This window comes from Athene cunicularia, assembly GCF_003259725.1.
Source record: "Athene cunicularia isolate RWA chromosome 9 unlocalized genomic scaffold, athCun1 chr9_part1, whole genome shotgun sequence".
In the NCBI taxonomy this organism is placed as follows: Eukaryota; Metazoa; Chordata; class Aves; order Strigiformes; family Strigidae; genus Athene; species Athene cunicularia.
Window position 1 is genome coordinate 11,659,120 of NW_020799110.1, and position 15,661 is coordinate 11,674,780.

At 40.8% G+C, this 15,661-nt stretch overlaps 1 protein-coding gene across 19 annotated transcripts in view; it reads right to left on the reverse strand.

Moving 5' to 3' along the window:
• Positions 1–1,971: 1,971 nt before the first annotated feature.
• The window catches only part of LRCH3 (leucine rich repeats and calponin homology domain containing 3), a 69,114-nt gene continuing 55,424 nt past the window's right edge, over positions 1,972–15,661 (reverse strand). For 15 of the 19 annotated variants that reach the window (XM_026855319.1, XM_026855316.1, XM_026855326.1 and 12 more), the window contains 4 exons: positions 15,260–15,378; positions 13,573–13,710; positions 11,210–11,287; positions 6,327–8,972 (listed from right to left, as the gene is read on the reverse strand). In XM_026855319.1, the coding sequence (XP_026711120.1) occupies positions 8,772–8,972; positions 11,210–11,287; positions 13,573–13,710; positions 15,260–15,378 (536 nt within the window). In that variant the 3' untranslated portion in view covers positions 6,327–8,771. Of the gene's footprint in view, positions 5,641–6,326; positions 8,973–11,209; positions 11,288–13,572; positions 13,711–15,259; positions 15,379–15,661 lie in introns of those variants that run through there. The other 4 variants (XM_026855314.1, XM_026855330.1, XM_026855324.1 and 1 more) reach the window with 1 other exon arrangement.

Sequence of the window (15,661 nt, forward strand, 5' to 3'; positions counted from 1 at the left end):
TAGAAGTATTGGTACTACACCTGAGCGCTGCTGCTTACCTGAAACTGGAACGCATCCCCGTGGCAGCGCTGGTACCGAGGCCATGACCACATTCCCTTGCTTTCCCAGTCCCCAGGCAGTGGTAGGGGCAGGGATCGCTGTGGCAGATGCTGGCAGGGGCGGGGGCTGAGCCAGGGCTGTGTCACCCCACGTCTGTGCCGCAGATCCTTGCTGCAGGAGGTACTGCAGAGCGACCACGGGAGCCACATTCCTAATTCTCACTCTTCTTTGTTGTGCACTGCTGACTTAGTTTAGCAGATTAGCATTTTCCGTAGGTGGTGGGTGTTAACAGGTGACCTGTTCAGGTGAAGGGAATGAAGTTTGATCATAAACTCTTCAGAGGTTTTGAGCTAAGGAAAAAGTCGGATAGAACAGAGGGGCAGAAGATCTTTACAGTTTGCATCAAACTGTAGCACACATCAGTAATACAACCAAACAGTGGAAATCTGAAACATGGCATTGCCTCGGCCTTGCTTTATTTGCAGCGGAGAACAAAATACAGCGTAATTCTGAGAAATCCTCCACATCCAGCGATTCTGCCAAGGCTGGCTCCCCTTCAAGTCCCAGCTCCTAATGCCAGCGTAACAACACTTGTTTTTACGTTACACTAAGGCCCTGGAGCCACGGTAACACACTACACTGGATCATGAAATAATTCAAAACTTCCATTTTGGTGACTATTATCTAAAAGAAAAAAACCCAGACAAACCCAAACCCATAAATTGCATGGGCACAACAGTCTGCTTCCAAAATTAGGAAGCTCTGTGTCTGTGTGTATAGGGGAAAAGGTACTTTTTCTTTCAAAAGTTACATAATAATACAGCAACAGCAGAACTGGGTTTGCTAGCCCAGGAAGGTGGGTGAGTGCTGAAAACTCTGAGTCCCAACATGAGTGTCCTGGCCATGGGGCGATAGCATGACAGGGCAAAGGTTTTTAACCTGACCAAACCCCGAGAGCAGCAGGTCCTGGCCTGGGGACTGTGGCCCCGCTGCTGTCCACCCGTCTAGCCCCCCTGGCCTCCTCCGTGGCACCAGCCTGGCCCAGAGGTGCTGCTCTCCTTGCCACGGTCACAACTGCTGCGGACTTCATGATGGGAGCAGGGAACCGAAAAACCAGCAGTTTGGAGGACTGTGCCAGGGCTAGTGCTGCTCTTTATCTGCAGCTGTGCAGAGATGGGATCACAGTGAACATCCACGATATTTTCTGCAGGGAAGACCAGAAATCATGAGCCTTTTGGAGAAACTGATTTCCAGGGAGATAAACAGAAAAGAAAGGCTGGAGACTGAGGAGGAGCTGGTTAGGAGGAGGATTTAGCACTGGGGGAGAAAGGAACACCCAGAGGGAGCTGGGCAGCCCCCAGAAAGGCAGGAACGGAGCTGTCCCAAGTGACTGATGGAGTCCCCAGGGGGTTCAAAAGGACAGTGTGGGGAGCAGGGAACAGCACCACAGGGGTACACAGCGTGTGCGAGGGAAAAGAGGAGTAAACATTTCTGTTAGTAAGAACAAACCTTTCAAATGCTGTTGGGGCATGAAGCAAGGGTGCCAGACAGGACAAAACCAAGCAAAAGATGAGAACAGCAAGGGGTACCGGTACCAGCAAACTGCCCAAACCTAGTGTACAATTTTACTTTGAAAAGAGAAAAAAAAATATATAAGGGGGTGGGGAGGGAGGAGCAAAGGATTCTGTACAAAATTGCTGCTTCTCAGTGTCTGGGGAAGGTTAAAAATATCTCCAAGAAAAAGCTTCTGATGTGGCTGTAGAACGTCTGTAAAACGCTGGAGTTTTTTGATCTTGGTTAACTACGAAAACTAGGGAAACAAATGGGGTCCATTAACTGCCAAGTGTGACAATGGGGAGGGGGAATAAACCCCGACACAGAAGATGTGACATTCATTCATGCAACAGAGAAGCCGCAGGAAGAATACCATAATTCATGTGAGTTTTAAAACTTTATTTCAAATTACCCATGGTTTCCTTTTATATTATCAATGTGCTAGAAGTTCACACTACTGGCAGAATACAGGCAATTTAAAATAAAGTATACAATATTCAGACACATTTATATGTAACAGACTTAGAAATTATGGAATGTATTTACAGACATACAGCATGGGATGAAGCTTTAAAATCCTTTACTCTATTAATTACACGTTTACACTGTTTTCAGAAATAACAAAATTAGATCGCTTTGTAAAACATCACAATATCTATACAAAAGAACTTTTTAGCTGTTCAAATTCACCTTAGAAGTCCTCTGTTTCTAAAACATTTGTTTTCAAAGAACTTATAGTTAGAAAAGGGTAAAAATACCATTTGCCATCATGTCACTACCAAGAACAACAGAGGTATTCTTGGCGCTGTTAAAAGTTCTGATTTATTTTGAGCAGGGTGCTGAGGTGGGGGGCCTTCACAAAAGCCTCCCCTTTCAGAAAGGGGGAAGCCCCAAACCCCAGCTGTTTTGCCCTGACCACTGGGATGCCATCAGGGACTCCCGAGTGCCTGTCCCGCTTCACCTCACGTGTGTAACCTTGCTGAGCCCCAACGCTGCTGGGCGCGGGTTGAGGAAGGATGGTGACACGATGGAATTGGTGTATAAACACCAGTACGCACGGAACGCTCGGATGGATTTCTCCCACGTCCTCCAACACAAATGCCCCCGAGAGGAAAGGCAATTGCCTCTTTGCTTTAACACACAAAATAGAATTTTATACACATTTCTTTAAAATATTCTTTTCACGGGATACAACAAAAATTGCACATAAATACACCGAAAAATCCCAACCCATTTTGCAAAACAGAACTGAAGTTGGTTTTGGTACAATACATTAAATAAACCGTATGATGAAACTTCAGATTTGGATATTTGTCCTAAACACCTGGTCAAGATTTAGTGTCTGCCAGCATGAAAACACAGGATTATAAACATCCAACTTACATGACCACATACACTAAAACTGCCATTAGAGTGAACTGTTGCTCAGAACAAAGTAAGTGACAGTGGGGACACAGCACCTGCCCAGCCGTGCAGTCACCGCTCGTAGGAAGAGTAGCTGTGTTGACCAGACACGATAGGAAATGGCCATTTCTGGCAGTTCAGGCTCAACTCCCCACCCCATTAATTCCTAAGAACTAGTAATAATCAAATGCCAAACTTCCACCAACCTGAATACTGTTAGGTTTTATTTTCCTTAAGTGCTGGAAGCTGGACTGGAGCAAACACCACACCCTCACAATTCCATGAAGGGAATGGTTGTCTTAAAATGGGAAAATTTAAACAGCCCACAAAGGGTGTGCTATTAAAAAGTTAACATTCCCCTGTAACAATACAAGTGACCTAATGTTGGAAACTAAGATAAAGTCAGTGCCCCCCTCTTTCATATTATGTGCAGAGACAAACACACAAGTAACAGTTGTGGTCTATACTGTTGGCTGCAAGTGGCCGAATCTTCCACTCAGCAAACTACAGCAGAGACCTCAGACACTTTTATGTAATCCTTTAAGAATTACCAACACTCCTTGCAAGCAAAATTAAGTGAAACACAAGACCTACCTAAGGAAGAAAGTATGTCTGTATGGAGCTGCTCCCTTCCTATGTGTATTGCAAATTATTGGCATTTTCATTTCTCGCAGGGCTCAGGGCAACATGCTTACCCAGCATGAAAAGGTTTCTCTTTGCAGCTGTGCAGTTTTAAATACCCTTCAGGTGGTGTTCTCCACTTGCAATGGGATCAGCCAATGCCAATAAGAAGCAACTGGAATAATTATGTGAAATGAGGGATTCAACAGTCACCACAATGGACCTTGAAGACAACAAATGAAGCAAACCAGAGTGAAAACAAAACTGCAAATCAAAAGGCAAAAAAAATCCTGGTAAGACCAGTCCTTGCCTGTGTTCCCACGGCATGTTTACTTCAGCAAAGCTTACTGCCAGCTAGCCTGTTCTCATTTCTTCTTATCCCCCTGAAATCCTCTTTGTGTATTCTGATTCAAATACATCCCCAGATGCAATAGATCCGATGCCTGAAGTTGGTCTCAGACCCCGTGCACCATGTATCAGTAGCATTCTGGGACTAATATATAATGTTCTGGGATGCTTTAAATTGGTTAAAAAAAAAAAAAATTGTAACTGATCTGGTAGTGAGCTTGGCCTCATCACTAGGACCAGAGCACAGACCAGTCTTTGTTTTGTAGGTCAACTTTCCAGCAAAATGGAAAACTCATCGGCTGCCTCTCCCATTACTGTACACTGGATTTCCATTTTTATGTTAAGGAAAGAGGAAGGGTGTACGGGTAGTTCGGTAAAACCCGTGCAGCTCTACATTAATTCTAATGATAAAAGGCTTTCTTTATTCAAGCCTTGTTAAACACACAAATAGAAGCTGCCTTTTGCAACAGATAACTGCTTTGGCAATGTGCAGCTCACCTGTGGAAATTCAGTAACTGTTCTTAAAATGATGAATTTCTCAGCAGCTGTGACACTCACCAGTGTCTGCATGGGATGCTTCAGCCCCTAATAAACATACTACTTGATAACGAGCTTCTAATGATTAGCATGGCAGGCTGTACTTCCCCACACTGCAGTGAAAATACATATGTGGTTCTCGATGACATCTGGTCATTTGCCAAAACCACTGAGTAACCAAATGCATCCCTACGTGACCAGAAGGGAAGCTGAGAATACGCAGAAGATCTCCCTTAACTGATGTTGGAAAATACTCAGATAAAGACATGCTGAAACTTAAATATAAGTGAACCCAGCAAGAATGCTAATGTGATTAATACAGTTTGAACAGTTCTGGTTTAGTATCTTTTACTGAGATGTTTCTTGTGGAGAAAGCATGCAGTATTTTTTCTCTTAGGGAAAAAAAATTAATCCTTTTTTTTTTTTTCTCTTTAAGTAATGGGAACATGCAAATGCAAATTACAGCTGCATGAGGTTCAACCCTGCTATCAAACACTGCAGGTTAAGATTGTGTGTTGCAATTTTTAAAATACATAATAGAAATAGCTGTTGTTCTCTGGAGGGAAAGAAATTCTCTTTCTTTGAACCCTGTGGGGAAGGAAAGAAATTCCATTCCCCTTGTGCCCACTGCAGCAACATCCTTTTTTTTTTACAAATTAATTCCTCTAGGAATCACTTTCCAAACTCTACACCCATGTATGTCTTCAGTCTACAAGGTCAGTTTCTACAGCTGGCTCCAACAGCCAGCCACTGGAATTCCCTGCCCTCTTCCCAATGAACTTTTTTTTTTTTTTTAAATAAGGGGCAAAAATATTGGTAATAAAAATGTTGCTGGAAACTGTTGTGATCTCCAAAAAAATGGAGAAATGAAGTAAAACATTCCTGTCAGGAATCACGGAAACTCCTTTCCTTAGAACAGAGCTCTGTGTGTTTGGATGCACTGCATGGGCAGTAAAGTCTTCACGTCCTTCTGCTTAGCCAAGGTAACCCAAAAGGTCCCGGAGGTCTTTACACAGCAGACAAGTGGTGAAGTTGCTGCTGCTTTGGGGGTGCCAGCTCCAGGAGCGCCTGGACAGTCACAGCTACCTGTGTCAAACCCTTCTCTTCTAAAATATGTAGAGGCAAACATAATTGCTCCTGAATGGGGAACAAAACAAAGACAAAAACAAAATGGATGAAAAACACTCAACTGAAAAGAAAAAAAAATTAAGCAAAAGGTGACTGAAATATGAAATGTTACGGACAGCTAGCACACACACAGGTATGAAATGAAACTTCTGCTTGCGACTAAAGAACCGTGAACATGACTACTCAAAGGAGAAGGCCTTGGGGCAATCCTGTTTGTTTATTAGAAAATTGTACACATAAGAATTTGAAAAAGGAATGCGGGAGAAGTGGGGAATAGCAAATTGTTCTCTCTCTCTGCCCACACTGAAATGGCAGCAGTTTATGAAACCAGAAGTCGATGAAATTAAGGAGGGGGAAAGCTTTGCTTCAACGTGATGAACCTCCTACAATACAGAGTAGGAAAGCAACCATGGCTTCCTTTCCAACGCACAACTGCCTTTTTGATGGAGTCCTCATGTAGCGAGTTTGTTTTGCTATCAAACATGAGGAAAGACCTGCGTTAAAGGAGAGGATGAAATACGAGCGTGTGCTATGGAAACACCGTGCAACAAGTCCAAAGGGGAATGTCATACTTAAAGCAATTCTCATCTCATGAGACACACTGCCCATATGAAGTCCTTCTGGCTCTACGTACGTGCTGATCTCTGACGTTACAAAAATTCTTTGGAAGGCATGAAAAAGCAAAAAGCACAAGGTTGGTTTTTTTTTTCTCCCATAAAACAACAAAAAACTTGTGTCTATGAAAGACTGAAATAACTTTGATCATAAATGTAGAAAATGCCATTTCTCCTGTTCAAGGCAATGAGAAATCAACAGTATATTTATAGGCAAATATCCACCCTATGTTATGTGTGAGTCACTACCACTTATTTACCTTCCAGAAGTACACCCACTTAGCAGGTTACCTCCAAAAATCAATCTAAGGAAGAAGAGTAATACGCAAAATGCAAAAAGAGTTTTCAAAGTGTTTATTATTAATTGTGCTATTCTCAGTCTAAAATGGATTTAAAGCCTCATCCTACATAAGTCTTGGGCACATCCTGGCCATCCTCACTCCACATCAGTCAGGATACATGTCCCACAGTTCTCTATCTATAGAAAATAACCAAAGTGTGTCCTTCCTACAGAGCTAGAGATTATATTTCATGTGTTATTCCACAGCAACCTGCATTTCTCCACTCTTTGATTCTTTACTGATTTTTGATGTTAAAGAAGTCTTCAGCATAAACAGTGTCAGCCAACACTCTTCCCCAAATGAACCCAGAGTGAAAACAAATGAACCCAGACTGAAATTCTCACAGTAAGCCATATGATCTGGCTGAAATATTTTTCTTCCAGCAAATTTATGTTATCTTGAAAAAAGTGTGCTTTTTGAGAAAATACCTGTAAACTTGAGCAAATATGCCTTATCTTTTTTTCTTATGTGTGCAAATAGATAAGGGGAAAAGCTTTGGAATGACTCCATACCACAGACAGTTATGACGACAAAATTTAAAAACTGGAAGGCACTGTTAGTGTAAAACCCCTTGCAGCTTTTATCACAGTGTTCATTAGAAGAAGTTAAGAAACACAGGAACCGAGTTCATTTTAGTTCATACCAGTAAGCAGTGCAAAAATAGCTTATTTAAAAATAAAACAATCTCCCTCTGTCAAAGGTCCCCTCTTTCCTCAACAATGTTTTGCTTGGACAGAACACTTTGTGTGATTTGGAAAGAGGGCACCAACGCTTCTACTTGCTCCTTTGTTAAATACTGACTCTGTGTTACAAGAGCTTGTGAAATCCATGTATACATAACACATTTTTACTGGTAGCGACCACATCTGCAGCTGAAGTTGTGTGTATCTTAAACTGCACTTCAGAGTTGTTGCCAGGTTAACGTTGGAATGCTAACACCACTTAAACTGGGCTTACAAGCCTTTTACTGTATTTTCAGATGTAACAGAAATTTATTGAAAACACATTTGGAACAGCCATTTTACTTCACACTTACCTGTCACTGGTCTCTGAGCAGAATTCCCTGAACCAATCTACACTCTGAGGAGACATGGTCTTTTTTGCACATCACATGGGGAGTGCCCTGAAGTTCTGCGGTGTCCCTGAGACATTAAAGCATTAAAGCACCAGGATGCTTTTCCTGGGGAGGGAAAAGCTTTGAAGCTTTACGGAAGACTACCTGAGTTTTGTAAAACAGTGAAGAGTGATCATACGTCTGGGGCTTTTATTTCTACAATTGTATGATACAAAGGTTTCTGAAAATGAGAGGATAAGAGGAAGAAGGGAACAGGCATGAAACAAGCACTGGTTTGGGTGCCCACAATCAACAAAAACTTCTTGAGTTGCTACTTATCAGAGCACAGTAGAATGCTGTGACATTCTGTGGCATCTGATAGAATCTTAAAGATTTTTTCCCTTCTGTGCCAGAAAATACTTCTCTCAAAGCTGCTGAAGAGCTCAATTTTCTGAACATTTCCTGCTTGATCTGTTACGAAGCTCAAGTAGTTCAGGATTCACTGAGAGTTATTTTAAAGATCCTGACTTGAAGTAATACACTAGAGTCTACAGATATGATAAATGAAATTCTCTCAGCAGCAGGATAAGGGACAGGGGTTAACAAAAAAAGGTATCAGTTACAAAATCCTGTGGACAAAACTTACCAGACCATGTCTCCTAAGACTGTGAGATCTAATCAAGAACACTGATGTTGAAAAAAAACCCAACTTTGCATTCTTTAACATTTTTCATCAGATAATTCTGAAGCAATTTGCTAAAGTGGGTGCAATTCCCATTATACAGATGGGGAAACTGAGGCACAAACTGACACTGGAGTTTTCCCAGTACTACACCACTCATCAGCAGACTATAGCATGTACCCTAACCTCAGTCCCTTGCTCGAGCCCACAGACAACATGTCCTCCCTTGTAAAAACATTTTATCTGCTAAACATGACACAGCAAATACAAATGTGAATTATGTCACAGATGGTCGTGTAGGTGCACCAATGTGTTTACACATCGTACTTGTCACCTCTGTCCCATCAGTGGGAATGAAAGCACTTCATACACACAGTCTTGACAAAACCCAAAATCCTTTCCCAAGCACTGGAGTGATGGAGGGAGGAAGCAGCAACACTACGCTTCAGCTAGAGAAAAAAAACCCAGCGATAGAACATACAGAGCGTTAGCATTAGAGTACAGTAAAACACCACAAAGCCCCAGAGCTGAATGGAAAGGGAGACAAGACTGGGTTCTTCCGAATCTGTCCCCAGGGAAAGAAGAGTCTCAACTGTTCTTTTAACGCTGAGGTTTAGCTGAAGAATGTCAGAAGGGGAACAAAGATTGTCCTGTCCAGAGTGTGTGAGCAGGAAGGGAAAACAGACAGAAAAAAAAGGTCAGTCAGTTAGCCATAGCAACATCCACGAAGCAGTCAGACATCTCAGATATAACCTACATCTTCCAGCGTTATCACAGATGGTTAATTCTCACAAAGGAATCTGCAGGACTCCCATTGCAAAGAACTCACGTAATGCAAATATTTAGTGTTCAGTGAGGTGCCTGTCACCTGTACGCCTCAAGCATGTAACTATTCTTTGCTGTTAAAAACACAGCAGTTTACAGATGCCTTAGTGAAGACCATTTTTCTCCAGGCGAAATGAAGAGGCTACAGGTTTCTGAGATGCTGCTGGCACTGAGTACTCACCAAAGCTATATCTCCACATGTATCTTGGTTAATGAAAACAGCAGGACAAGGGATTATTTGTGTATAACTGACACCTGAATGCAGTATCCTGCAGAAATATCTATGACTAATTAGAATTTAAGTGGTCTGTAACTATTCCCACTGTGTATCTTTTCCCTCCCTTTCACACAGGTAACTGCTGTAAATCAGTGAAATCTAGATGCACGTATCAATCTGTTCCACTGTCGGTTTCTTTTGATGCAAGAGCTTTAACTAGCAAAGTCCTATAGAAATAGCTGTTCTGCTGGGGTGCCTGTAATTAGCATTTTCAAAAAGTAGCCTTCCTCTTAGAAGGTAAGTATTTCTACATAGATCCGTACTTTCAGAAAGCCTTTTGTTTTTGTAATTAGAATTTAAATGAAAGGAAATACCTGCAGGCATCTTTTCAAGAAAAATATACTAGGCTGTCACGCCATTCTTGCATACAGGTATCTTAACTTCACATCTCAGTAGATATGTAATTTAGACACGTGAGAGCAATTTCAGAGTTCAGGTGGGAGCATTTCAGTAAGTTTCCCCAGAGACACTCTCCTTGAGCTCTTTCACATTAAAGCAAGAAATATGAGAAACACAGGAGGGTCCTAGACAGGACATGTAGCAGATGGGGCAGACTGAGTCTTATACAGGATACCTGTGTGGCTTGTTTGTTTGTTTTTACATGTGGGTCATTTCAGTGATCTACTCTGTACTGCAATCCCATAAAAATTACATCTGGGATGGAATTGAACATTTTGCCCCAGACAAATTTATATTGTGCAGTTCTCCTGGGAGTGGAAGTCTGAAGTTTCTCAGGGGACCAAAATAGTATGGGATCTTAAAGTACTGATGATCACTTGCAACTCCCTTTCCATGTTCCAACGCGATTCACCACTGAGTCATGTGGAATTGCCAGGCAGCTCAATAAATATCCTATCATAAAATCCCAGTGGCTCAAATGCCTGCAAGTGAAGCTCTCTGAAAACACCAGAAAATACTGCATGACTGACTCAAGAACACTGCTTTTGGAAATAGCTGGGAAATGAGTCACTGGGTTTACTTTTCCCTTTCACAATACAAAAGAAAGAAAACAGCATCTACAACAGAAACACTAATGCTTAGCAGTTTAAGAAACCAAATCAGTTAATTCACTAGAAGAAAAATTAAAAAAAACATGATGTATCAATACTATTTGTATTGAGAGAGATGATGAATAAGACAAAGTGGAAAGGACAGGACAGCATGAAACAGAATAACTGGACTCAGATGGACTATTCTATATGTTCCCATCTCCTAGATCTTCCACTTTTCAGAAGGGGACAAGGAATACCAGAAGACAGACTTCTATCACTGGTGCATAACAAAAGAACTAGGATCTATGCAAAGATAGCTACCATCAGAGAAAGGCCAGGAATACTGCAACTTGTTGGCAAGACAGTAAAGACGTTTATGTAGGGGAATTATTCTGAAGGAACATGAAAAGCTTTGGGATAAAAGTAACACATGCAAAACATCATCAAAATTTTATCCCACTTTTAAGCTGTCAAATATCTAATCCTGAAAACATGTAATTATTTTAGAGAAACACCTTGCAATTCTAGAGGCAGGCTTGAACTGCATCAGCTATTATGAATGTGAGGCACAGCAGTAAGTGAGTCAGACCTCTGATAAACTGTATCTGACTTCATTTTGCTCTGGAAGACAACACAAGATAAGTCTGATCTACACTGCAAGACATAGCTTATATCTGAACCTTCTAAACATTTAATCATTTTGTTCTCATCCAATCTTTCAAAGGTTTTATTTTCTGAAGCATCACACAAATCTGCACCTGAAACATCCTATCAGGATAGCAGAAATACGTACCTGAGGCACTCCAATCCTTCTGCAAGCTTCCAAGAAATTCTCCACGTTTCGTCTGCATTTTGCCATTGTAAGTTTAGGCTGCAAAGAAGTAAAGGAGGCAGGCATACAGTGCTCTTAATTGGCAGGATTTTAAAAGAGCTTTATTTTTTATTTAAATAGAACTGCTAATAAATCTCTTTGCCAAAAGCATACTGCACTCTGACATAAGCTTGTCTAATTCAAAGCAGGCTCAGTTGACGTTTGCTTTTCTTTAGAAAAGCAAGCCCAAATTTCAAAGCTGTTTTATGAAAAGCTAATTTATGAATGCCGGATGTTTTTTAAAGACGATAATTTTAAGTTGTGCAATATTTATATACAAGGTGTTATATAAAACTGACTAACACTTTTAGTGATTATAGTATGATAATTTTAAAAGTATGTTTTGAATGAAACACACACGCATGGCTTCCATGCTGTGATTTCAGAGCAATTTCATGATATGAAGCAATCTGGAGTCTGTTCTGGATTACTACAAAAAAAAAAAACCAAACCAACCAAAAAACAAACCAACCAAAAAACAATCAAACCATATTTCAATTAACAAAGAGGTAAAAAAACATGAAGGCTAGATGAAACCATAAAGTACTGGAAGAAAACTGGAACTGAAGCTTGCTGCTTGCAAGCCTCTTGTGTTTGATGTAGCTGTTCGAACTGCACTCACTAGCATTTTTTCAAGCAAGCTTTTATCTAGTTAGCTTTCACACCTCCACACAGACATACCATGGCACAGGCTCTGTCCTGTGTCTATTCTTGAAGCTTATTCTTTTCTTGTTAAAGAGACACAAGCTTCCTGCTCCTTTTAACAAGCTACCCACACACAGTCTATGTAGCAGCAGGCAGTGTGCTCTGTGGACTCAATACTTTTCCTTAAGTGATGAAGTTTCTGCTCTGTCCCCTCAATGTGCCGTATTTCCCCGCCAAGGAAGCAGGGTAAAGGCTAGTGCTGGCATCTTTCTCCCGAAGGATGAAGGAAATACAAAGATCACATTGTGACTGACGAATGACATGATGTTGCTTCCGCTCCTGGAGCTGTGCAGCTAAAGGCTGCCTCTTCCCTGGGTTTTGTATGACAAAGCCATGATTTAATTCCTAATGCAGAATATTCAACAGCACATAAAACCAGGCCATTGAAAAGATATTCTCAATGACGCAAGTCTTCTGAATAGCGGCTGTATGTCTTTTCTCTTAATGATTCCACAATCTGCCTAAAACATTGGCGTGCCCAGTTCAATGGTTCTCAAAATAGTGAGGACATCTGCTTGTTAACATTAAGTCCAAAGGAAAGGAACCACAATGATACAGGAGGCAGCCCTGTAAGTGCCAGTTCAAATTCCAGCCAACACAAGGCCTGACTCCAAAATAAGGAAAAGCAAATACAACATGCATGTTTCAACTTCTCTCCCCAGGAACAATCTTCAGTTTTTCCCCTGTATTCATAGAATTGAAAGGTGCATAACAAGTGATCTGGCTGTCCATGCTATTTTTAAGTAGCTGACCTTAAGTATTTTCCCAAATACAGATTAGGTAAATAATCTGTCATTATTTCTCAGTTCTTGACCTTTCTCTAATTCGGTGCTTTCCCTACATGATACACAGTAATGCACCCAGATGTAGATCACCTTCACTGCATTCCAGGAACACTGCAGTTAGGCAGGGTAAGAGAAGCAGCTTCAGAAATTTTCAAACTTCTCTGTGTGCTTCCTTCCTTGCTCTGAACAGACCCCAGATACAACATTTTTTCCTGTTATCACAAAGGTGTGATATCCAAAAGGTGTGATATCCAAAAAACTGGATTTGTTTTGTTCCAGGAGATGCTGTTCTCCAAGTAGCTTGAGTGTGCTCTGCTAAAATTCCCAAGCAGAGGAATTTGTAGTGATGTGAAGTGGACACAGGAATCAGCTTGGCTTCTCTGCCTGTTTTCACTGCCTTGTGCAGTGGGATCCTAAACACTGTAAAGAATGTTGTATTTCTCTACTATCTGTTTTCCTGAACTTCTTGGACCTTTTGGTCTTTTGAAATATCCTATTTTAGTTTTCATGCTGAACTGTCTCTTATTTCACTAATTTTCAAGTTAGCATAGGGAGGACTTGAAAATGTTAACATTTTCTTACAATCTGTGTTAGAAGTAACAATTTAAATGAAACAAAGCCAAACGTAAGTTCTTTTACTGACGCTATAGACCTTTTTTAGACAGAACACATGGTTATTTTTTGTCATGTATGTTCACAGAGGAGAATGCTATATTTAGCATTTGTCTGGATTACAGAACTTCGTTGGATGTTATTTTGGACAGTTGTAAAATACTATCACTATTACATACTTACAACAGCAGGTGAGGGAACATGAATGCTGGGAACAGATCGGGGACGCACATGATTAGCTAAATGGCACAGAACAACACCATCGGTGAGAGCTGCTCCAAGGTCACTGGGCAACGACACTTTCAACCGTGATTCTATATTCTGTAGAAAAATGAACATTGACACACAAAAAGTAAGAGCTGGTTTCCTCCAACTGTTTCATTCTGCAGAGCATTTTTTAAGAGGTAGAATGCTTGCATTACAACTCTCTGTCCATCTTCAGGACATTTCCAAGCAGCTTTCTGAATAACGTCAAGGAAAGCTCTGTGCACTACTGTGGCCTGGAGCTGACTACAATCTGAGAGCAGCTGAGCTCAACGATGAACAGTTTTCATTGTACTAATGAAAACAGGGAACTAATACAACCATTATTCAGAAGTAATGGAAATAAGGGTCTAGGATCAGTATTCTTAATCCTACATACTCTCAGAGAACGGTTCAGCCAAGGGAAGTGAAAATAATTGTGTGTTGGAGGACAACACAGTTTTGTTAAATTTTGTTAAAAGTCAAGATAACATTTTTGCCTGTAAAGAAAAACCTGAACTACTTGGCATAAATAGTTTCAAAAACATGAGGTAGTTAGCATTTGTGTAAGGAAATGAATAAAAATTCAGTTCAGGCTTTCAATCTTATTTCAAACACTGCATGAATTTCACTAAGTTGTTACACTGAGTATCAAAAAAAGAATTTAACTTTACCTGGGAAGCAGAACAGAAGACAGACTATATACAAAGCATTCTGAGATAACAGAAGAGAGGCTCTGCAAACAGCACCAAGTTTTGTTTGTTTTACTTAAGATAACTTTTTCCTTTTCGAGAAAGAAGACTGTCCTTACTTTAAAATTTACAAAGAGAAGGAATTCTCTGTCCATCTGAGATGCTCATGGCTTTTAAAATCAGCTTTGACAAGTAGGAATTCTTATTTCTTAGGAAAGTTCAAACAACTAATTAGAGCACCTCAAGGAATCCCTTCATGCTCTCCAGAAACAAGTCTGGGGCAAAGCAGAGCAGTATCTTAATGCCATATGGCATTTTCAATATTCATGTGTATTGTCATTGTACCCAGGCACAAACCAGGAGTGTGGTGGCCCTGAACAGAAAAAAGCACAAATATAAGGAATATTTTTGCCTCTGATGTCATGCACTTAACTAAGGATAAAGCAACAATCAATAGATGGATCCAGAGCACACAAGGAAACTACGTTGCCAGCATGACTGGCAGTAGTCTCTGCACTCCATCTGCTTTTCTGTGGGCTTTACAGCAAAGAGGAGCTTTAAACAAGAGATTAAAACGAAGGCAGTGAGACAACTTCCATGGGAGTTTCTTACAAGTGTGAAGGCTGATAAAGAAGAAAGCAGCACACATTTATTTTAAAAAGCAGAGGTCACTGGACACTCAGAAGCAGGAGTCAGCACAGTTTATTTTACAGAATAGGAAGCTGCCTTTATCCACCACAAAAACCAAAGCAAATACCACTGCAGTCCTCTGAAAGAATCACTTAGACTGTACAAGGCCATTTATTTTTGGTCAGCTGTGCACCATACAGGTTCACTCTTCAGTGAACTTGGTGCAAAACACACGGACAGATTTAGCAGAGTGCACACAATGAATTTCCTGAGATGCCCACATACTGGCTCCTGGCAGCACTTACCTTGCGTAGCTGCTCTATTAGCTCCAGCTCCTCCTCTCGCTGTTTGGAGTTTTGTCTTACTCTAGGGTCTGCAGAATCATTAGCAGGAGACAAGGCACGGGTAGAAGATGAAGTAACAGCTAGAAAAGCAGTATGAAGTAGAGAACATCACTAAACACAGTTTGGATGATTGTCCTTCACCGCTGTAGTATACATGCACACATAACGTACCAGAATGGGTAGAGTGCATTCTTTTTCACAAATCTGCTTCTCTCTTTTGATTATTAATCAAACTAATGATCTACTAATCTAAATGAGGTGTTCTTTAACACCTTTCTGTTTAGATTCTGTTCTTTCTGTTGGATAAAAAGCATTCACAAAGGAAGATGAAGTTTTGCCAGATGGAGTATGTTGAAACAGTTC